Source organism: Astatotilapia calliptera, chromosome 11 (genome assembly GCF_964374335.1).
Source record: "Astatotilapia calliptera chromosome 11, fAstCal68.1, whole genome shotgun sequence".
Taxonomy (NCBI): Eukaryota; Metazoa; Chordata; class Actinopteri; order Cichliformes; family Cichlidae; genus Astatotilapia; species Astatotilapia calliptera.
This window is the reverse complement of record NC_137432.1, coordinates 34,946,306-34,971,833: the sequence shown is the minus strand read 5'-3', so window position 1 is coordinate 34,971,833 and position 25,528 is coordinate 34,946,306. Positions and strand designations below refer to the sequence as shown.

General features: G+C 40.8%; 1 protein-coding gene across 2 annotated transcripts in view; it reads right to left on the bottom strand.

Moving 5' to 3' along the window:
- Positions 1-25,528, bottom strand: part of rftn1b (raftlin, lipid raft linker 1b) — a 125,397-nt gene that overhangs the window by 41,076 nt on the left and 58,793 nt on the right. For both annotated transcript variants that reach the window (XM_026185312.2, XM_080308165.1), the window contains 2 exons: positions 14,629-14,737; positions 6,732-7,194 (listed from right to left, as the gene is read on the bottom strand). In XM_026185312.2, the coding sequence (XP_026041097.2) occupies positions 6,732-7,194; positions 14,629-14,737 (572 nt within the window). The remainder of the gene's footprint in view (positions 1-6,731; positions 7,195-14,628; positions 14,738-25,528) is intronic.

Here is a 25,528-nt window from a genome sequence, read left to right as displayed (position 1 = left end):
CTGGGATGCACCCTGGACCCAGTGCATGGTGGTGGGAGACAGAAGGACTCTGGCCAAAATAACATCTCTGGTGGACAGAGTCTCCCACCCCATGCATGTAAATGTTGCTGAACTGCAGATCTCCTTCAGTGGCAGACTGCTGCATCCTCGATGCATGAAGGAGCGTTTCCGCAGGTCCTTCCTTCCTGCAGCTGTCAGACTGTACAATCAAAACTGCTCCCAACAAACATAGATGTTTACATCAGCGCTGTAACTTGGCACTATTTTATCAACCGATTCACACTATAAGCAGGGCTTTCCTCTTATCTGTATTTAATTTTATTTAATTTAATAACGGTACAGTACTCTGTTTTTGGTAACCATTGTCCTTGATGTGAATATGTAAAATTGTGTATGTTTCTGTTCTGTGTCTTGTGTACTGTTTGTTTGTATATGTGTCTTTCTTGCTGCTGTTACACCAAAATTTCCCCTTGTGGGACAATTAAAGGATTATTCTATTCTATTCTATTCTATTCTATTCTATTCTATAATCATTTACTTGCTTTTGTGGTAGTTACATTGACATACCAGTTACACGACAAGGAAAATAATACACTACACGCACACACACACACACACACACACACACACACACACACACACACACTCTGTAATCCTCCTTGTGTAAACTGCATGGGAGCAGTTACTTTCTGAAGGAAGAACACAAGGTTAAGCAATCTTTCAAGAAACTAACCAACATCAATCTCTAAAACACATCTCCTGCCAAGTTCCTCCTGAAGCCAGCAGGACCGGGCACTTGTGCTCAGTGGCCTGTAAATGACACACAATAAAAAACAATAGCAGGACTATCATTTGCTTTTTGGATTCAGGCCGAGAACAAGACTTTCAAGCCAGAAAAGTCACCTTATGGGCAAATAAATGCACCTAGTCCATAATTTTTCTTAATGTTTCAGATACATCCTGTGTCACTTTTTTCTGCTGCTGGGCAGTAAAAATGTAATTAATCCCCTAATAAACGATCTCTGAAACACACAGATACAGAGAGCATGACTAAGTCCTTTGAACCTAATCACATGAACGCATTACATCAACAGGCAACAACTAGGCCTTTCAGAATAAAGTTTGTGCAGCTAACTCGACTGTTTTTGTTGCAGCTGACGGGGCCAGCTAAGAAGAAAACAAGCGCATGAATGTGGTTGGGAGTTTGAAAGCATGCTGCTTCAAAGGCTCATCTCATGGCAGCTCTACTGTTCAAATAACGAGGTCGGTGGCAGCGGCACTGGCGTGATCTTAGCAGCGCAGCTTTCCAACTCCGCATGTCATCATTAAATCTGAAAAGCTGGACACTGATCCCATCAGAGCAGAGATAATGCTGATCTCAGTGATGAAAACCGAGCAGCTGAAAGACTCCTTCTGTACGCATTATGAAGATTTCAGACTTGTATGTGTCAGAATTAGAATTTCATGTACACATTTGTAGTTTTATTTAACTTAAGATATCTCAGGCATTTAAACAGCTGACAGCAGATTCCACCGATCAGGGTAAATTTCGGTTAAAATCCATGTGTTGCTCTCCTATTTTATCTAAAACACAATCACTGTCAGTTTTACAGCATTTATAGGTATTGTCTTTTTTACAACCAGAAAAGTCAGTGGGGGAAGGACATCAAGATTGACTTTGAGCTAAGGTTGTAAAAAGTCATTTTCCTTAAATACTGAAGAACAATAAATACTTAACATTCACCTTTTGTCACCATTGAATTTTAAAGTATGTAAACAAAACAAAACCTTCTTTACCCATCAATGTAAATAAGGCTGCAATTATACTCCAGTGTTGATGTGAATATGGACAGCTACAATTTCTAATCTTTGTCTGAATTTCTACGAACATTATTGCTAAGGATTGTCTTATTGCATTGGAGTCACACTGGGTTAAATATGTACACTTGGGTTTTAAGGGGTAATTATTATTTTCTTCTTTTTTTTGGGTTGTATGGAAGCCCCAAACGCAATTTCATTGTTCTTGACAATGACAATAAATACTAAATACTAAATACTAAATACTAATCAGTTTGATGTCTGCTTGAAGGACTAATGCACATTTGTTGCCCTGGGAGTTTTGCTTTTATAGATGAGGGAAACTGGAGAGTACACAGATGTTAGCACTGAGCTTTTTGTTCACCCTCTATAACATCTAAATTTATATCACTCAGACCCCAGCAGACCTGCATCTACTTGCAGATTGCGTTAAGTGCTTTCAAATGCACATACATAACCATATCGTACTTTATTGACCAGGATTAATTAGTGCAGGAAAAGATAACTTAAAAAAATAACTGTTGAATTCAAAAGTTACTTTCAGAAGCCACAGTTGTCATTCAGCTGTTGCCATCATGATACGCTTTCCATTTGCTCTTCCACTAAACCATTTCAGTCTTCAAACTTACAGGCTCAGTTTCTATCCAGAGCTTTGGTCTGAGGGAGGGTGTTCCTCTTTCAATCATAATCCACAGACGTTTGCCATCTTCACTGCCAACACTTGCACAGCGTTCACCCCGAGATCTGAGGATTAGCATGGACAAGCCAGCACAAGCAGAGACTCTTGGGCCTCCTCAGCAGACTGGGCATTAGTAAAGAGCGACAAGGGAGCTTGGCAGGCTCCCCTAACACCCCGGCTGGCTGCTACGCCGGCGCTGCTGGCGTTGCCGCAGAGATTCAGGGCGATGGAGGTGGGGATAGAGAGAGAGCTGTGAAGCTGAGGGAGGTAGAGGACGAGGCAGTGGGGGATTATCTCACTGCAAAATGCACTACATGGAGGCCCAGATGGACCAGTGGGCTGTGGTTTGCTGCGATGCCAAGTGTGTGTTACCGCAAACACATATAGATAAAAATACATGCAGACAAAAGCAAAATCTTCAATATCAATGAGTGCATTTATTATTCAACACCTCTTATTAGGTGCTTTGAACCTAAACATGCTGCATACTGTGCATACTGAAATGCAGTATATGCATTAACACTCCCACTGGGACGTGTGTCTAATGCACAGTTTGCACATTGCGCCGACACATATCACAAATAGGTTCTGTGGAGGGATGAGAGACTGTAGGGGGTGATAGCGGTGGGTGTCTCCATCTGTTAATCTGAAATGCTCAAATAAAGCCGAAACTATAAATGTCTGTGCTGATTTCAACATACAGGAAAGGGGGAGCTCATAGGTGTAGCTGTGCTTTGCTCACTTTCTGGAAAGACATCAGTCGAGTCATGAAATGTGCACCTCCCAGAACTTCAGAACTCCACTTCATCGGTTAAGCATGAGTGTGAATTCGTAAACAAGATGACTCCTTTTTGTGTAACAGATAGAGAGGATTGCATCCCAAGGCAGCACACTGTTGTGTAACATTGAGGCAATCACAAGAAATGACACCTCCGCAGTTGCCAAGTGTTTCAGGAGGGATGTACGACACAATGCTATTCTTCAGTTAAACAGCCAAAAGGTAGATAAAATCAAAACATGAAGCCATACAGACATGTAGACAGATAATAGCCTAAGACTAGAAACTGTGTGACAAAAGAAGCTTCGGTTTAGTCGGTCCCAGTGACAGCAGGATTTAGCCCGTAACTAATGTGGCAGAGCTGGTTATCAATTATAGTTTGATTAAAGGAGACCTAGTATGCTTTCATGTGTTTTCTGTCATTTACATACTGTTACAGTGGTGGATGCTCATATTAAACAAGATCAAAGATGCAATTGAGTCTCAAATGTGTTTGAAAGCAGCAGCTGTCCAGAGGAAGGCTGGCTTAAAGAGAGGGGTAAGGGAACTTAAATGGCTTGTTTCAGAGAGAGGATGAGCCATTTACTCAAGTGACTTTACATTTTGAGTGTCTTCAATTGTCAATAAGAATGTTTTTTAATCACTTGTCTAGCTAAATGCTTAAAACAAAAAACTAGAGAATTTGAATTGAGGACAACAATAATGTAGATTATTTTGAAACGTTAATCATGCACAGCTACTCTAGTAAATTCCCAAGTATATAGGGCCAGAAATTAGATGTGAACAGGAATAAACACGAACCCGCAAAGTACGTGTTTTTAGCCAATTACTGGGAAGTGATAAACGCTTCAATATCATTCATCCAGCATTTGCAATATGAAATGAGTCATAGTGAAGTAGCCCGGGTTATATCAACATAGTAGCAGCTACGGCGTTTCACAGTTTGAAGTTTTGACCTTTAATTATCTTAATTATCATTCCCTCATTAGGCTTTTCTGTGTAATTTGTAGGGATAGCTGTGTGGTGGGTCTCGTGTCATTTGGACTTAAGAGTCTTGTCAAGTGTGAAAGCTTTGTGAAGTTTTGAAATTTTGACCTTTAATTATTGTTCCCCCAGTGGACCAATTAGTCCTATTTAGTTAAAGGGGTCTATTCACACAACAAAACTGTTTATTTATTCAACTGACTAAAATGATGTGCAGCTGTGCTGAAGCTTTTTGTTTTATATGCCAGGACTTTGTGAGTATTACATTTTTAAAAATGCCTATCACCTCTTTTTAGAAAAGATAGTTGTATCCTCATTACTCAAGAAAACTCTTGAAACTTTATGTGTGATTTTTGGATATAAAGTTGTTATTACAGATATATTTTGTTTAAAATAGGGCTACTGATTTGCCGGTAACATTTTTGTGAGCCAGTCGCCTCTGTAGTCTGTTAATCTGAGTTGTGTCAGTGCTGTCGGGCTTGAAGATAACATATTGACCTCCTGATGGAGGAGAACCTTTAGAACTGGTTCTAATCAATAGGTCTTTTGTGTTCTCCTTGATGATTGAGTGCAGTGATGCTACTTCCATAAAGTGGTACTCATGTGTCCCTGCTTTCCCAAAGTGTTCTCATCATGTAGTGATACAGTGGGGCAAAAAAGTATTTAGTCAGCCATCGATTGTGCAAGTTCCCCCACCTAAAATGATGACAGAGGTCAGTAATTTGCACCAGAGGTACACGTCAACTGTGAAAGACAGAATGTGAAAAAAAAAATCCATGAATTCACATGGTAGGATTTGTAAAGAATTTATTCGTAAATCAGGGTGGCAAATAAGTATTTGGTCAATAACAAAAATACAACTCAATACTTTGTAACATAACCTTTGTTAGCAATAACAGAGGTCAAACGTTTACTATAGGTCTTTACCAGGTTTGCACACACAGTAGCTGGTATTTTGGCCCATTCCTCCATGCAGATCTTCTCGAGAGCAGTGATGTTTTGGGGCTGTCGCCGAGCAACACGGACTTTAAACTCCCGCCACAGATTTTCTATGGGGTTGAGGTCTGGAGACTGGCTAGGCCACTCCAGGACTTTCAAATGCTTCTTACGGAGCCACACCTTTGTTGCCCGGGCAGTGTGTTTTGGATCATTGTCATGTTGGAAGACCCAGCCGCGTTTCATCTTCAAAGTTCTCACTGATGGAAGGAGGTTTTGGCTCAAAATCTCACGATACATGGCCCCATTCATTCTGTCCTTAACACGGATCAGTCGTCCTGTCCCCTTGGCAGAAAAACAGCCCCATAGCATGATGTTTCCACCCCCATGCTTCACAGTAGGTATGGTGTTCTTGGGATGCAACTCAGTATTCTTCGTCCTCCAAACACGACGAGTTGAGTTTATACCAAAAAAGTTCTACTTTGGTGTCATCTGACCACATGACATTCTCCCAATCCTCTGCTGTATCATCCATGTGCTCTCTGGCAAACTTCAGACGGGCCTGGACATGCACTGGCTTCAGCAGCGGAACATGTCTGGCACTGCGGGATTTGATTCCCTGCTGTTGTAGTGTGTTACTGATGGTGAACTTTGTTACTTTGGTCCCAGGTCATTCACCAGGTCCCCCCGTGTGGTTCTGGGATCTTTGCTCACCGTTCTCATGATCATTTTGACCCCACGGGATGAGATCTTGCGTGGAGCCCCAGATCGTGGGAGACTATCAGTGGTCTTGTATGTCTTCCATTTTCTGATGATTGCTCCCACAGTTGATTTTTTCACACCAAGCTGCTTGCCTATTGTAGATTCACTCTTCCCAGTCTGGTGCAGGTCTACAATATTTTCCTGGTGTCCTTCGAAAGCTCTTTGGTCTTGGCCATGGCGGAGTTTGGAGTCTGACTGTTTGAGGCTGTGGACAGGTGTCTTTTATACAGATGATGAGTTCAAACAGGTGCCATTCATACAGGTAACGAGTGGGGGACAGAAAAGCGTCTTACAGAAGACGTTACAGGTCTGTGAGAGCCAGAGATTTTCCATATTTGACGTGACCAAATATTTATTTCCCACCCTGATTTACAAATAAATTCTTTACAAATCCTACCATGTGAATTCATGGATTTTTTTTTTCACATTCTGTCTTTCACAGTGCAAGTGTACCTCTGGTGCAAATTACTGACCTCTGTCATCATTTTAAGTGGGGGAACTTGCACAATCGATGGCTGACTAAATACTTTTTTGCCCCACTGTATATATCGCCAGTTTGTCAGAACCAATTCACTACTTGAAAAAAACAGACATCTTTGCATCTCTGTGGAAAAATAAAAAAAAGGTTTCAGGTCTTATCATCACATTTCTGCACTCTTTCCCCAGATTCATTTATTTTTCACAGCTCTGAAGTCCTCATTTACATGATTTTTCCTTAACACATCTTTTCCCTCTTAGCTTCAGCGCATGACGGTAACCATGGAGAACACTTACCGTCACCTCTCCGCAGCCGGTATCTTGGCCTCTCCTTTGTGTCCGTGCTGCTGTCTTTGTTATTATTATGAGATGCTGAATCCTCCTCTGTCAGTGCCTCACTTTGTTCTGACACAGGAGATGCTGCAGGTGAGACCTCCTCCACCCCTGGCCCTGATTCATTCCCAGTGTTCTCACTTTGATTCTTCTTCCCACTTGGTTCTTCTTCTCCAGCCTTGCCAGAGGCTTCGTCATTCCCTTCCTTCTCCACCACGTCAGCTCCAGCTTGAGGTTCTGCATGATTGGTGGGGCTTGAGGGGTTTGAGGGGCTACAGCTTCCCAGGGAGTCAAGCACAGAGCAGGGGCTGGAGTGCAGAGACAGAGAGGGGGTGTCGGGTTCTCTGATCCTGGTACACGGGGCTCCGTATGGTTCCTGGACAAATCCTACAAACATCACCCCTTGGTCAGCGGCATCCTGTATCTGCTGTTGGGAGCAAGGACAATGAAGAAAAAATATTAAAAGCCAGAATGATGACAACAAATGATTTACAGTGCCTTATTTTTGGTTAAATTCAAGTAAAAACAATCAGTGATTTGACAGAAAATAAATCAGATGCTGATTTATATCAGTATTATTAAGGCAACAACATGTAATCATTAGGCAGGGATAGCTCAGTAGGTAGAATGGTGGCCCCATGATCGGAAGGTCGGGGGTTCGACTCCACTGAACGGCTACTCTGAGGTACCCCTGAGCAAGGTACCGTCCCTACACACTGCTCCCCGGGCGCTGCACTGGTGGCTGCCCACTGCTTCACTGGGTGAATGGGTTAAATGCAGAGGAACTATTTCCCTATGGGGACTAACACGCACACTTTATACTTACTTTACTTTACATAATAAATCATTATCTTTTTGAGGTTCTGGAACCCTGGTGGTACCAAATCTGAAGTTATCTCTGTATTTGTGATCACAGGACATAATTTTTGGTTACATCTCATCACAGAAACTGTTTATCTACTATTGGTGATGCAGAGTAGCTGCCAAAATGAGATCTTATAATCATCAGCTGAAGACAACTCTTCTGAGGAAGATCGAATTTTATCAGACTTTTATTTTTAGTCATGACTCGAAATGAAACCTTGAAAAATGACCATTGCTGCCAGAGGCTAAGTCAGCAGGCTAATTATTCTAATGTTTAACATGCAAGATGAAGATGTCCACTTGTAATTTTATTGACATTTTGGAAGCTACAACCTGAGTCAGCTGATCAATTAAGTTATCTGCAGACTAATTAGTGGCAAAAATAGTTGTTTTAGCCCTTGAAATGTCTTGAACAGTATCCAGTGATCAGGATCCAGATTAAGAACAAGGAGACCCCCAAACAAATCTTTCCCAAGAGAGCTGAAACTAAACTTCAGGAGTTGGTTTGAAATCAGATAACTTGAATTGATAGTTTTTTTCTTTCCACGGCTTCATGGAGTTGTTTGCATCTGTTAAATTTTAGTTTTCCCTTCACTTCTCTTTATTCCTTTCCGGCAGCGTCTCCAATCACAGTTTTGATTAGATTGGAACAGCCACAACCCTGTACTCAAACCTGGGCCACATCCCAGATTCAGCGCTCTATTGTTTTCTCTGTCTTGTTGTTGTCTGGCCTTTTACGTCAATATTGGGGTTCTGCTACAGAGCGAGATTGAAACGTTAACTGTCAGGGAATGTTAATGATGCCATTCTCCATTTCTGCCCTGGTCCACCAACCAACCCCCTCTCCAAGCCAAGGCGGCACCCATCTCTATCTCGAGTAACATTGAGGGAAGAAAATAAAAATCAAATTGCAGGTTATTCACTATGAAATTAAATTGGAAAACAGTCACATTGTTTCCAGCCATATTGTTTAATATCAGCTGAATGCTCTCTGTGTGCTTCCACATCACATTCCCCATACCAATATGTTGAAATGGAATTGCTGAGATAAAAGGGAGCAACTGGTGTATCTCATTTAATGGTAATGCAGGCAGTCAAAGAGAGAAATGAATGGCTCTGACTGTATAATGTTGGTGCAGTTGATAGAACAGTAGATTCAAACAGCAGGCTGTAATGATTGAATTTATTTTTGGTGCCATTATTATTGTTATCATCATCATTTCATTAAACCCCTTGCTTGACAATGTAGAACCATTCAGATTAGATTTCTTTCTCAAGAGACATCTTGACAATAGACCACCAGCATCGGGACTTTTGTTAAGACTGCAGATAACCACAAAGATAAATGACAAAATGAGAGTCACAAACAGTGCGTTCACACAACAACAGCAGAGCCAAAGCAATGCATGCACAAATAATGTCAAAAAGAGTGAAAAAAGAGTAGTTTCCATTCACTAGAAAATCAAAACTGCAAACATTTGCTTGCATTGCATCCTTATATCAATTATTTGTCTTTTTCCCTCCTTTGTGTTGCAGTCCAGCTGCTCTTCATTTCTGCTCCTCATATGCATATACAATCTTTGTCTTTTTCTAACAACACAAGTGCTTTGAACACAAATGTTAATCTGTACAAAGCCATACCACCACTTTTAAGGTGTATACAGTGTTGCTGGGGTTAGCACCAAATCACAACAGCAGTCACCTCAGGGCTAATTTATATTGTGAGGTAAAGACCCTACAGTAAGACAACATATCATAAATACTGATTTGATCTCGGGGATTTTTTTTTTTTTTTAGCTTTTGGCTCCTGTTTGGTTTCACTATTGTTCCAAGTGTACCGCGAGTCCTTGGTTCCTTGCTCTATTGTGATTGTTCTCATCATTAGTTTCAGTTTTTGTGTTTCCTTGTGTCATCGCTTTTGTTTGTCTTACATTTTATTTCCTCCTGATTGTTTTGATTGTCTGCACCTGAGTCTTATTTCGCTCACCTGTCTCTTGTCTATTAAGTCCTCTGTGTATCGACTTGCCCCTATATTGCTGTGCTTTCATGTTTCTCTGTGTGCTCTATGATCTCTTGTGGGTTTGGGGTATTTTGTTAGTTTATCATTCTGTTTACAGTTTGAATAAATGCTTCATTTTTGTTTGAATGCCTTCAGTGTCCTGTGCTGCACATTCTGACACAATAAAAAAAAAACCTGACAATGTAAACAGATGCAAAGTCAGAAGATCACAGGTTACAGTTATGTTAACTACAGCAGCAATCCAGCAATAATGGAAAGAACTTGGATGAGTAGAGAAACAACAGTGCATCATTAGTTTATGACATGAAGGTCAGTCCAGCGTCTGTAATATACTCACATATCTATATTATTGCTAATATATATTGTAATATATCTATATCACTAAAGCACTTCTGGATGGATGCAAACTGCATTTCGTTGCCCTGTACCTGTGCATGTGCAATGACAATAAAGTTGAATTCTAATTCTAATTCTAATTCTTACCAGCATCACAAATTGCCAATTAACAATGTCTCAAATTAGAGTCAATGCTTCATAAGTTCACGCAGGAGGAACTCATCATCAGCACCAGCTGCTGGGAGGAGTCTGTGTGAATCGGGCCTTTAAGGCTCAGCTGCTTCAAAGGAGCCACTACTGAGGAAGACCTAAATGCACCTTAAGGCTCTGTAAGAGATGTTTAACTGAGAAGGACAGTGATGGGCTGCTTCATCAGATGTTCTGACCTCGACAGTTACCCAACTTCAGCGCAGCTTCAACTGTTCTGGCATGAGATGAACTAAAGAGTGGAAAAAGTTTGGAAACTCTTTTAAAACTTTTGAAAAAACTCCAGGTGAGCCGAAAGTGTTCAAAGTCATTAATGGAATCTATTTTGACACCTTTCTGCAGCTTCCACAAACCTATTTGTATCTTCAGCAATGATCTACAATGCAAAATGTGATGAAAACCCCTTAAAATGTCTCCCAACTTTTGACCGTTACTGTATGTTTATATGTTAATAATGGTGAAAATGTGTTTCTGTCAAAAACTGTCCAGTCTTCAAGTGTTAGTTTTTCTTTGTTTAGAAAACAAATGAGCTTTAACGTCTAACAGTTATTGAGCATAATTATGAATAGTTACTTTGTAATTAGACTTTACATTTACTTAAACACAGAGAAAGCAGTTTGACAGCTTAAACCTAAAAACTGCACCTTAATGCCTGTGTGTAAATGTCTTTGTTTTACTCAGTTTCAAGGCATTTCATAAGAAAACTGAACTTATTGGAATATCACTGTCTACTAATGAGAGTAGTTTGATTTTTTTTAGATAAAAAGAAGAAGTGGTTTGAGAGTTACTGCAACTACAAGACTGCTTGTTTGGCCACATCAAAGAAGGGTTAATGTTATTTCTGAAAATGAGAACAATTGCTAATTCAGGAGTCGTGTCCTGCATATACTGCTGGGGATAAAAGAGTAAATGGAGAATAAAATTAAAAATCAGCATTCCTCTGAACTTCTCATTTTAAATGAACACACAAGTCACTCTGGCCCAGATGGAGCCACCTCAGGTCAAGAAAATGAGGATTTGAGGTCGAAATCACATCATTTCTCTTCATTAGCAGAAATGATGCTGAGCACAAACTTGATGAAAAAATATTCAGGAAGTAGCTTCCCTGATACTGCCACCAGAATATCAACAGCCTGTAGTGAAAATCCCATTTCAATTTTGACTTGACACCACATTTTCTATTTCCCCCGTAAGTTATTAAAGTGGCACCAGGAGGAGGTGTCTGAAGGTCAAGATGAAAACCCCGGAGAGAGAGATAGAGAGCGCAGACAGAGTGAGGGTAGAAATGACAGAGGCTAAAGGGATAATGACAGAGACTGAGACAGAACGGAAGAAAAAGGACTGAATATGAAAGTTGAAGAAAGGAAAATGGAGGCAGCAATAGAATCCAAGAGAGTATCTCAAGAAAACTGCCCTCTTTGCTCCTTTCTCTACCACTCATCCATGTCCACTCTCCTTTTAATAGATTTGTAGCATGGCCTCCTGCTCCTACTTCAGCAGGCGTGTAGCCGCTCAGTAGATTAAAATGATAACCAACAGTAATGAGGTCCTACAGGACTGCAGTTGCATGACTAATCGAAGGGCAAAATGCAGAGAAAGGTTCAGAAGCGGGGCTCAAAAGGCCGGCATCGGGGCTGGTAATATATAGATTAGGCAGGAGAGTTGAATCATGATGACGCAGCATTTCCAGCCTGCAAAAGAGGAGGGTGTGTCGTATATATCATCTGAAGTGCCATTTCAAGCAGGCTTTCAGCAGCAATGTATTCACAACAGTGACATATGATACACAGCCAATTCATTATTAAATCAGTGATTTCGAATCTCTGGCTCCTGTTTGGTGCTTTCATCTTCTCTATGGGAAATACATCTATGCAAGCTGCTTGGTTTGCTAATTAACATTAGACGTGAACCATGAGGGAAACACGGCTTTTATCACAGATAGATATGTGCAGCTTCACTGAGACACGGGGGCAATATTCTGTATTTTAAAGTTATACGATAACTTTAAAATACAGAATACATTTATTCTGCTTCATATCTCAACATGAGGACCAGCAGAGGATTATCAATACCACAAATCATAAACACCAAAACCCACTGAAGTGCTAGCTTGTTTGCAACTAGCTCGTGGACAAGCTAGCAGCTACAGAACCAATCAGAGAATAAGTGGAGAGCAAAAGACAACTGTAAATAGAGTGGATTTTGACTAAGATTCAAAGAATGAGACCACAGTTTGATACCAAGTTCTCATTAAAAAAAACCATCACGTTCACTAAATAAATAAATGAATAAAAAGAACTTTTTATGTACAACTCTGGTTCTAATAATTTGGGTTTGCTCCTTTATTACTGTAAGAAAATAATTTATGAGACAGCAGGTGCTTACGCCAGGTGTCACATAAAATTCTACCAGAATATTTCAATGATATTTCTGATAACAATTTCATTTCATTGATGCTTACTGACAGCAGCTTTTCTAAGTGTAAGTAAATAAAGAGTATTTTCCATCCTTATTTTCCACTGAACTCAGTGGAAATGACGCTCTTTCAAGTTTGAAGTGTGAAACTATTGAAACAAGGTGGCAGCAGCAGCTTTAGAGTGCAACAGTGACACAGCGTAAGTCAAACATAAGCACAAATGTATTTGAAGTCATTTTAAGTATAAAATAACTCATGAACATTTTAGTTTAACAGAAACTAGACTAAGAGAACCTTGTAACTAATCAGAAGCTGCACACTATTGTCACATAATAAAGCTGAAAAATATTCTCCACCAGGGACATTGTATGTTGGGTTAAGCTTTTAAACCAGCTGCTTAAACTCCCTGCTTTTCCACCCTGTAACCCCATCAATAAAGTCCATTCACCATTCATTTTGAACAAAAATGAACAAAGTGCAGCTAGCAAGTGCACCAGTGGTGCTCTGTTCAATTATTTGCTTACATTTACTGCATGTGTCTTCTCCTTCATCGCCTTGTTGGTCTTAATAGTGTGTTTTTGCTTGAAGTGGTGAAAAATTGTTTTATATAGGAAGTGAGCTTAATACAACTCTAACAACAATGTAACAATGATTTTAAACTTTGACATTAATTTAAAAAACAAACTAAAAAACAAACAAACAAATCTTACAATTATGGTTATGTGGTGCAATTATCCAACTAATTAAGACAGCTGCCGATTACGCTGTTACTATTTTAATACATCAGCTGTTTAACACTGAATCGGTCCAGCTACTCTGTATTTTATACCAAACAATGTAAAACAAAATTAGCAAGCAGGAGAAGAATCTGTTCTTCTGAGGTGAGATGGAGGTGCAGGTAAAATGACTCTATTGCTGCTCATTATTTGCTAATTGTTGGTGGTCTGTCAGTATTTGGGTCAGCTAATCTCATTTTGGATTGGATCTAATTATGTGGGTCGAGGCTGGAGATGCTCGGGTAACCTTTGATCAGATCCCTCTTTTATAAAATAATTATCTTGGGTTTAGGTAGATTTTTTTTACCATTCTTTAATCTGACTAATGCTCATACTAGACGGAATTACTTACTGTAGGTCTGGTGCCCTCTCTATGTGTCACAGCTTTTAGTTAATAATCCTAAACTATAATATTTTACAAAGACTGTGGATCTTGTACTATTTAGTCACCATTTGCAGAACAACTAGTTTTCTTTGTAGATAATTTGCCATCATACTCATGGCAAAAATTGTTGAACATCAGAGCAGAAATGTGATTTTTTTCGCGAAAGAAAAACAGACAGGATTGCAGAATGTGGACATGATGTTGAGAGTATAGAAAGAGCACCTACTGGCTGCTAAAAAAGAGCAACACATAGCAAACATCAGGGAAATCTGTTTGTGTGAAACTCCCCTTATCAAAAACAAAATATCAGCCCATTTATCTCACATTTAAATCACCAAACATCGGTATCCAATATCCATTTGGCTCTACTGTATTTTACCAATAACAATTCAACACTGCAGATATGACTGAATGAAAGAATGAAACAGAATGAAAGTTGTAATGTTGCTATTAATTTGTGGAATATTTCCATCTTGCTACTGTCCGCGTTTTATCAAGGTGTAAGGTTGCAATTATGTCAAACTTTGTCACTCCTCTTCATTGGCAACTTTGCTCCAAACATTCGGTGACAAGGTGTTATTAAAAGATTACAACATGATTGCTTGCTGGCAGAGCTGTAGGCATTTAAGTGTTGTGTTCTCTGGCTCTTCAGACAAGGTGACATGCTGAATAAAGCAATTTAAGGTTTGGTGGCAGAAATAATGACGTCTAGAGAAACCACCAACTACATTCATCTGCTTGGAGTAAAAGCCACCGCAATTTCTCTGCAATCATCCCTCCCTATCTCTTGCTATCCTCTTTCCAGCTGGGCACAACCTAACAAGACATTCAGCTTGGCATTTGTAAAACAGACCTACCTTCTTGACGTAGCCCTGGATGAGCTCTGGGGTGGGCACCTGCTCAGCAGACAGGCACTCTTCCAGCTGTAGTTTGCATGGTGGGCTGACTGGCTGGCTCCTTTCCACCCTGCATGCAACACAGTTGGGGTGACAATGAATTTCAGCCTTCCAGTGAACCGGCCTGTTGAGCAAATGCTCAGAATACATAAAGCCACCGATGGAAACCCACCTTCACAGCCAGCTTAAAATGATAAAATTACAGTCACAAACAGGGTGCTATTGACAGACCCAGGAATCAAATACAAAGAACCCTCTATCAACAAATTATGCTGCATCAAGAAGCTTTGTTAATGCTATTGTTGCCCAGTGGGAGGTAAAAGAAAAATACAATAACACTTAAGTGAGGCAAAGATCTACATGGATGAAAGAAAACACACACAGTAGGCAGAAATTTCAATGCAAATCTCATCTGCCCCCCCTCCCCCCTGCAGCCCTCCCCTTTGAAGCCATATCAGTATTTTGAGCGCAGAGAATCTATTTATATGATATTGTATTTTCCTACTTTGTCCTCTGCAGGAAATCCCAGAGCCAGCCCCAAAGAGACTAATGCCCCAGCTTCTATCTCCCAGCTTCTCATCCTGTTGACAAGGCGAAGAAGCCCCACACACAGTTTTGCTCAGGGTGCAGCTGAGTCAGTGTGCACATACAGTACGTGTTTGCGTGCAAGGGCTGTACGTCTGTGCTCTGCATGAGCTCTGGCTTTACACGGACACCTGATGTGCAGGAGGGTAAAAGATGCATGCATGCAAGCTGCTGTGTGTATTAGGGGCTGCCCTTGCAACTTCTCAGTTCAGGCTCTGAGTGAGCGTACGTGTCTCATCCTCTTTGTGTGTCGCTGTGTGATCCTTATGCTTTATCGCAGTGATTTTCCTGCCACGGCTCCACTGGATGTATCAAAAGGAGTAGTTTTTGGTGAGATGTGCTAAGAAATACGTCAGAATATATTTTCAATGCAAACAGACCACAAATAGTTGTTTTCTTCAGGTAATTTAATAAATGTGAATTTGTATTAAGATATGCTTGTTGGTGGATTATTTTATGCTCCCTGCACTTTCCCCTGGTGAACTAGCCATCACCTGGCCCTTCAGCTCACAGATGAGTGGCATAGATAGTTTTATTTAACCCTAAGCAAAAAAAGAAAATAAACCCATTTACAAAATACTTCTTTAATGTTTGGCCGGCTGGAGCCTATCCCAGTCGCCAGTTTGTCTCGGGGTCATACTTACATGAAAATTACAAATTAAATGGCAACTGCAGTCTCTGAACAAATGACATCTATAGAGCTTTGTCAAACTGTTTTTTTCCAAGCTGACATTATCGCGAATGTCCTTATTTTTCTGAAATTTCCAAAACAAGTTGGTGGGAATTTCAGGATTGAGTAGGGAACTGCTAACTTCGTCTGAGATAGCAGAAGCGAACTTTAAGTGCACATAGGCTTAAAGGGACAGAATGTCACGGTCTGGCTGAGGCAGACCGTATGTGTTGCAGAGGAGGACTCAAACGCAGACCAAAATGTGGTGTGGATTAACAAAACAAGCCGTTTATTGAGGTTAGCAACGAGGGTACAAAATAATAGGGCATCGGTGAAAACTAAACAATAACCTAAACTGGGTGAACTAATAACAAAACATGAAAAACCTTAACCATAGTGAACTGACATGGGTACCTGGAGATGAGACATGGATGAGCAGACGACCTGACAAAGAATGGCTGAGAGCACACAGACTAAATGGACACAGGAGGATAATGAGGGAAGTGGCAACACATGGGGAACCAGCTGACACACATGAACATAACGACGTGACAATGGGAGAGTAAAACTGAACACGATGAACACAGACACACCAGACCTCTTCACAATAAGACAGGAAACAGTGAGATATAAACATGACAACCTGGACTGACAACATACGCCACAGACATAAAATACATGAAAGCAGGGGAGACTTAACATAGTGGAAACACGAGGGGAAAATAACTAGTAACACCTAGGCATGATAATGATAAACTTAGGAAACCTGAAGGCTACATAAACTAAACACAAAACGCTGGGTCAGCAGACCCAGGATCATGACACAGAAGCTGAGGCTGTTTCAGCCAGAAAATGTACTGAGAGTCTGCATAAATGGCCAGTAAAAAATGAAAATCGCACTTATTTTTGAGCTGTGAATCATGAAAGGTTTCACCAGTAGAGCCCCAGAATAAAATACAGAGCTGAAAATGAACATAATAGCACCCCTTTAAAGCCCAAACTGTCAGATTTTTTTGGCATAAAAGACACTTTTATAGTCACAGGGAAACCAAGAGCTCATTTATATATATATTTTTTCATTTCACTCTCATTTTCAAGCTATTTTTTTCTTCCTTGTCAAAAACATCGAGCATGTAAAGTAAAATATTGTATTGCATTTTCACTTTAAATCCAGGCCTATTTGCATATTAGACCTCAGAGTATGAGGGATTACTGAGTCACTTCACTTGATCGATTAAAAAAAAAACCAAGCAGGGAACGCACACACTTTACTGTCACTGACACCCATCGCTCAGTGTATACTGCTGCCGCAGCATACAGCAGAGCAGAAACTGGGCCGGCTGACTTGTTAAGCAAAAATTTCACACACTCTGTGAAACATTCATTACGACGAGCTGGGAGCTTCTTCTTCTTCTTTTTTTTGCAGCGTCATAACAATCAAAGGCACAACGGCAAAAGCCTGGTGGCACTGCCAGAAAAGGTACATGTATCCCCTGTTGGTTGCGACATAAATCTGAACCAACCAGCTCGGCTGGGCTTCAGGCACTTCTTCAGGAAACAAAACAGAGAAATGGAGACAGAGATGCTGTCAGCTAGTAGAGTTTACACGGTGCAGCAGAGAGGGAAGCATTTGTTTTGTTACAGTCTCAGTTTTTAAAATGTGATTTCACATTTTCGACCTTATGAAACATGCTTTGAGAAAACACCCAGAGGTTTATTGTGCAGTTATGTGACAGAAGTTTCAAAGGATGAAACAAAGTGTCCTTCACTTTACTGGATGTTGAAGAAAAATTAAAACAACGTCCGATCATTTGCCATTCAAACAAAAGTGATTCAGTCCCTCTAAAAGACTTTAAAATAAATAAATCACTCTGAAGCGCAATCATTTCCTTTACTTTTGTGCTATTAAATGTTTTCTATGGAGGAGGTTTGGAAAATAATACTAAACGTTCATGGAAGAGACTTCTGCAAGCAGAGAGAAGGAAAGGGCAGGGGAAACAATTCAAACTGAGCTCTCAGTCCTGGAGGGAGGCCTTGGGTTAAAAATAGCAGCTGCATCACCTGCAGTCCATCTTCACTGTGTGAAACGGTGACTTTTCATGCAGCTTGCAGCACCAGCTGTCAACCCCTAAAGCCTCGTGTGGTTAGACGGGTGTCAAATGCCTGCCCACCTATGTGGAGCTCCCTCCTGTGTGAGTACACCTGCTCCACTCCATCCTCTCTCGTCTCTTGCCACAGACGGGTCACATGCTTTGTTTCTCCATAGAACATCTTTTGTTAGACTAATCACTCCCACTGGAGCTGAACGTTCACATGGAAACTAATTGCATATTACCTGTTAATGGCTTGCTTTGGGATTTGTTTTAGCATTGTAGTGGCAACATCATCTGTAAATCTGTGGTTTCCAATTACACTTTGTTCACTGAAGTATGAAAAGTGATTCTGTTGATACATTATTGTTTTCCAGTGGACACCAAACTGAAAAAATGTCCAAAACAAGTTTAGTTGTTGTCTATTATTCAAAATATTATTCTCAGAACAACGCTCTGAAGATAACTTTTGGCGACTCACAGCTCGATTAAGAAGAAGAAGATATTTGGTTAGCGATTGGTAATTCCTGGCAATAACCGCTTACTTCTTTGGTAATAGCTGAGATCATAGCTGTCTCCCCATAAACCAAAAACAGACTATTTACCCCTGAGTGTTGCTCAATAAAGAGTTAGGTATTGCAACATCCAGTCTGAGAGCCCACTGGAAATCATCTGATGACTTAACCACTTGGGAAAACAGGCAAATTTTCTAGTGTAGCAGAAGGCCTTGCACTTGTCATTGTTTATAAATACTGACACATCCATCCACCCATCCATTTTCTTCCACTTATCCAATTTAAAGATGCATTTGGGAAGGAGCCTATCTCAGATGTCATAGGGCAAGAGGAAAGGTACACCAAGGACAGGTCGCGAATCTCCTGCAGAGGTATCACAGGGAGAGGATACAACTTGGGCTCACCATTTCACCTAACATGCATGTCTTTGGATTGTAGGAGGAAGCTGGAGTATCCAGACATGGGGAGAGAGTGCAAACTTCACCCAGAAACGCCCCAGCCAGCTGGTGGATCCAAAGCCAGGACCTTCTCGCTGTGAGATGACACTGCTAACCACAGCAGCCCCAAGCTGCACTAAATATGGATGCATTTAAAGCAAAGCAAATGATAAATCATCACCAGGTGTTAATCAGTGTTTTCAAGGTTTCACTTTTGCAAATGTTGTATATTTTCTGCTCTGCACAAGGACTCTTTAGTCCCAACAAAAGCCTAGTAAATGATGATCGAGTGACAACAAAGACAAACCAGAAAGGTACCAGTAACAAACATCTTGTGCCCTTCTCACAGATGCTGACACCCAAAATATACATTTTACAATAAAGGTAGATGGACTGGTTCTTACAGAGCACTCTTCTAAATCTAATTCTAATGTAATGACTGCTCAGAGTGCTTTTTGCTGCAAACCACACAAGCCACATTGACCTATTCACACATTATTTGTGGGTTCAATATCTTGCTCAGTGGCACTGAGGGAGCTGCTGACTGAACGACTGGTTAGTATATGACCAGCTCTACCTCATGAGCCACAGCGGGACACTTAACAACTCAGTTCTTTTGTTAAGGGGGAGCTGTGGCTTCATTGTTAACCAAAGTGGTGGACATACTAACCACGAGAGCTGTCACTCTCGTTACCCTGTTGCTTATCTGCTTAAAACCGGATTACAGCATTGGATGGATATTCTTCAAGTTGTGGGCCAAACTTGCCTCCAGCAACCTGAAAACCTCTCAGCAAATGACTTATCCCCTCTTTTACTTGCCCACAAAAACTGATACCATTGCTGAAATCACAACCTCTCACCTCCTGTATTATATTTCATAGAAATATATAGCTAAAACATACTTTCACTTACACTAAGTAAGCATGTGTGCATTCAGTAAAATGCTTTAAGTCATTACTTTAATATCACCCAATTGAGGAAATGGCTTGAGAATAGTTAAACTGCACTCTCTGTATGCAACAAAAGCTTTTCACTCACACGGCAGAAAGGAAGTCAAGGGTGCATAAAAGCATTCCACGGCAAAGTCAGCGAATGACTCAAAATATGAATTTCCTTCTGGCCTTTTTGCATCAGAAACAAAGTCGTGTCAGTCCTCTCCCACCCCAACTCATCTATTGCTATGACGACACAGTCAGGGTGCATCTGAACCCATGTTTAGCACTCTGCCACTGTGGTGCTTTAATAATACAGCACAACTCTTCTAATGTCACATTTTCACAGGTTCGTGAATAATTTCACCAGAGCGAATCCCCCCGTAATGGTTTTCAGACCGTACCTCTTTATTTTCCTCCTTCTCCATCCCTCTTGCACACTCTCCATCCTTATCCTCCCTCTCAATCCCTCTCTCTTTCATCTCTCACTTTCCCTGCAAGCACACAGGAGCTCTTTGCAATTACCCAATAATGATGAATATATCCCATCAGACATTGCCTGCTGAACTGTAACCCTATTCCATCGTGACCAAATTGAACACTGGAAAATTTGACAGTTGACATTTTAAATTTTCAAACGGTGCAATCCATTTTGTATGCATTTCTTCTTCTTTCCCATTGCAGGATGTAATGGGCTTGAACACCACCAGTGACAAATTAAAATATAGGGTTTTTAAAGTTTTACCCCCCCCCAACAAGATGTCAGTCAGGTGACTGCATCTGAACATGTGTAGATGACATAACGGTGAATGTACACAAGCTCTCTGTTAAATTCCCACAGCATCACCCCGTCCATTTGAATTGCCTTGTTGACTGAGCCTTTCACACTGAGGTTAATACTGTAGAGACTTAACTGGGATTGTGTCTGCAGACATACTGTGCATGTCAAATATAAATATAGCTGCTGTACACCAGTCAGCTCCTCTATTTTGACTTTCACTTTGTTTTCTGTATAGTCACAAAAAGCTGTTCATTTTGGAGCGATGGATGAATGGCTGCCTGCTGACATGTTTTCATTGTAACCCTCCACATCCCCCCAACCCCTGCACCCCTCCCCACCTTCTTCTTCTTCTTTTGATCCCTGGGCCTGACAGGGAAAGCGAACAGCAGAGGAGATGTTCTCCTTTCTGGTTTTGCTGATTTCTCTTCCCTGATCCCCTGGTGGAGTTTTGGATTCCCTTGGGCTGGTGCTGATGTGAGCAGCTGTCTCCACGGTGACAGACACTGCAGATAAAGCCTGGGCCTTGCATTCGGTTGAGGCCATCAAAGGATGGTAAACTTCCCTGCCCTTTTCACTCAATCTCTGTCTCTCCTTTTTTTTTAAACAGCATTCAGCCTCCTTCTGTCTTTTTCTTTCTATCCAGCTGTGATTCTCTTTCATTCCTCTTCCCCCTTATGGTGTCCCTTTTCACAGGAGCAAGGCAAGCATGTCTTTAAGAAAAAAAAATACAAGAAATGCAGTCTATTCAGCTGCTGCCCTTTCACTCAATGAGTCAATATTTTTGCTGTCCAGTTTTCCAGAGCAAAGGGGAGCAGAGACCATGTGCACAAATATCTGTGCATGCCAAAAGTGAGCCTGAAGTGTTCTATACAACAGCATCGGAGGTGATTACTAATGGACACAGAAGGGAGGGAAGATAAGGTGCCATGCATTCTAACTACACCAAACCCCTGCAGGTGGGGCATGGGTGTCCAGGGGGGAAAAGGACTGAAACTAATTTGAATAAATAGATTTTTGACAAATCTGCAGATGCTACCGTGTTGACCTTTATTTCAATAAGATTCAACTTGTGATTTTTTTTGGCTTGTGAAGGTTTCACAGCATCATATAGGGGCATTTCATTAATTTTCTTTAATGTGTAATTGTAATATAATCCATGCATTTGGTGTTAGCAGAGTAAAAGTCAGCTTTATTTTCTGCATAAACAGAAAATAAAGCATCTCTAATCATCAGGTTTAAAATGAATAACTCAGTTCTATTTTGCAATCCTTTTGATAGGAAGGATCTTTATTATGAGATACAAATGTCATATGCAATGCACTTCAGTATAAGCCTAATATATATGGTTATCACTGTGGTTTTAACAAGTGCTAAACAATGATTCAGAAAAATGACGCCAAATGGAGGTGCCAAAATCTGCAGTTCCTGAAGCAGCCACTTGGGATCCATTCCAAAAATAAAATCAGTAAATTAGTCAATAAAATCAATTCCTGTAGATTTCCATGTTGAAATCTCCAATTATCCATTCTCTTAGGTGTCACCTCAGTTAGAACTTGAGTTAACAAATAATTAAAGCATTTCATTCATTCGCCTCTGTCAGTGCGCCCCAGGGTGGCTGTGGCTACAATGTAGCTTACCATCACCAGTGTGTGAATGTGTGTGTGAATGGGTGGATGACTGGATATGTAAAGCGCTTTGGGGTCCTTAGGGACTAGTAAAGCGCTATATAAATACAGGCCATTTACCATTTACCATTTACCATTCACTCTCTCACCTGCACCTTTAACACAGATGTGACACATCAGAAAATATGTCATTGTTTTGGTAATCGTTATAGAAACGAGTTTGTTTGACAGGCTCTGACGAGCATCCTACTGTAAACGCTCTCTCGAACTCTCCTCTCCATTCATTATTTCCAGAGCAAGCATGCCTCAGATGACCGTATAGCAACTAAGTCTTTTAAAAATGTTTTTCCCTTTTTCTGGCAGAGACGTCACTGTCTCCCAGCGGCTGTCAGGTGAGTGACAGTAAGCAGGGCATATCGTAACGACGTGCACTGCTCAACTCTGCCAAAATTACTGTAAATAAAGATAAAACAGAAAGTCTGACAAACCCAAATTAAGTTGTCATGCTTGCTGTGATGAATTATCCCACACTGTGGAGGCTGTTTCTCATACTGTACAACAAGAAAAATCAGTGGAGGGTTTTTCTTTTTTGTTTTGTTTTTCGCTGAAGGGAGAAAAACAAGCCTGATATCTGCAGCAAACACTAGCAGGGATGAGGAAAAAGAAAGAGGTATCTTAAGACTGGCTCCCTCCTCCGATGAATTTAAATAATCATCAGCATACAATTGCACAAACTAATTTGTTTACTTCTCATTTGTGACTTTTTTTGAGCTGCATTATTTATCTTTTGTTCTGTTTTGTGCAATGCTTAGTTTGCTTGTTTATTTTCTTTCTGTTTTATTTTCCATAAGGATAAACAAAGTTTCATTTCATGTTGTTTTATTGAAACTTTGTCACCTTCCTGGTTGCATGCCTGTTTCTGTTTTCAAATATTTATTTCTTTGAACATCAGTATTCCTGTCAGAGTAAGCCTCCCTTTAGTTTTATAGTTTTTCTTATATGATCACTCTGTGGTTGTGGAACAACTGTTGGGGCACAGCAGCTCTTATTATTACACTCCTTATTCTTGGTTGCTTGTAATATTGGGTATTGGTTTTCTGCAGTTATTGCATTGTCGCTGTGGGTGAAAGAGTTGCTAAATGACTGAAATGTCACTGTAGATTAGTGACTGTGGTGTTGCATTTTTGCTCATCAAGTAAAGATCTGCAGGAACAGTTTGTCAGTCTTTAGGAATGTGGTTTAAAGGAACAGCTCACTCCAAATTTAGCTAATTTTTTTCTCTGAACTTTGGTGCTTTTTATATATTTACATTGTTTCGTGTGACACAGGAATTAAAAACAATGTGACAACTAGATTATATCTCAAATGCCTCCAACTGTCTTTTCTGCTCCATCTGTGTGAGATCCAGGTCTGCATGACAACTGTGACTCACAAGCAGCCACAGGAGACACAATGGAGCTCTTTAGTGGCACCATCATGCAGGGATGAGCTGAAGTATTTATGAGGGATTTAGAGTGTAACTGCTTTAAAACAAACAGGAAATAATAAATGATCTGAACATGATAGCTTTTTTAGCAACTACTTCTTCAGTTTCTCAGATTGATTTGCACAGTGGTTAGCATTGTTGCCTCACAGGAAGAAGGTCCTGTGTTTGAATCCACCATCTGGAATCCACCAATTTCTGTGTTATTCACAGTAAGGTGTAAACATGGCAAACATGGTTATTTTGTTGGCTGCAATCTATTTTTGTGTGTTACGCAACACATTGTCAATAAAACCTGCACTGTTAGGAATAAAAACTGGTAATACTGTAGTTTAAAGTCCGCACTTTCAACACGAGGTAAAATGGAGACAAGGCTCAGATCATATTAAATTGGTTTCTTGATGATGGGTTGACTGTACTCACTTGACCTCCACAGTCACCAGATGTCAATGCAGTAGGACCTTTGAGGTGTGATGGACCAGTAGATTTGCATCCTGGAGGTGCAGCCAGGGTGTAATTTCCAGGGGGGTTATGACTGCGATCTTGACCCCTCCCCCCCTCAATGTTCAGTACAAAGTTACGCTGATGGATGCAGCCAACAGATATACAGCAGCCGTGTGTTGCTATCATGTGAATTTGGACCAAAATGTCAGAGGAATCCTTCCAGCACCTTATTGAATCTATGCCACAAAGAAATAAGGTAGGCCTGAAGGCAAAAGGGGGTCCAACCCAGTACTTGCAAGATGTGCGCAGCTCTATTGCATTCCTGGGAAAGGCAGAGACTTCTACAACCTGGATAACTCATATCCAAATAATCAAGATAAATAGTACTGCAGGACGTAAAGTGCATAATTTGATTTTGGATGTAATGTTCCTTTAAGCTGTGAGGAATTTGATTTTTCTGAATTTGATGCAGCTCAGGTAGATCAGAGAGTCATCTTTATCCCGAGTGTCACGCACATACATTTATATCAAGACACTTTAGTAGAGACGCAAATGTAAAGACAGCAAGTCAATGGGGCTCAACAAACAATCCAAAAAACAGGCGAAAGGATCAAGTGCTGTCTGTCAACCCGTACACACTCACACACGTTCATGCCCTGCAGCCAGTGGACAGTTTTTGGTAAACAGGCCTGAATTCTTAGCTGGGCTTCAGAGCCAGACACAGCAGCCACTGGGGCTTCAACCTGTCTGCATGTCACTGCTGCCAGAAAAAGGAAAAAAACATTCTCTTCATAGATTTTGTCTTTTGGATTGTCATGTTTTTATTTTAACTGACTTCACAGTTTGTGGTCCTGAATAAACTGATCACATTTCATGACCCTTGGGGCCATCAAATCCAGTCAAAACTCTGTGTTCTTCTATTTACAGGACAAGCGATATTAAGAAGAAACCGGACCGGTCCGAAAGTAACCATCACCCCGTGCTGTCATTCACTGCTCCTTTATGTCCTTCAACCACCATTGGACCAGCTCCCTGGCGTCCTGCCTCAACTGAAATGTGCGCCCACACCCACAGTTATCAGGAAAAAAAAGGCGGGGCTCAGGCACGGGGCTGGAGGGCAGATGTAGGGGGCAGTGGTGACTTTGGGCCATGCAGCCAGTTTTGGCTTGAGTGCTGAAAAATCCCATGTGACAGCTTGCAGAGCCGCAAACAGATGTTGTGATGCTGTGCTGTCAATATAGCAACACTGGAAGGTTGTACAATGAATATGAGCCTCCACAGTGTGTTTTCAGATTACAA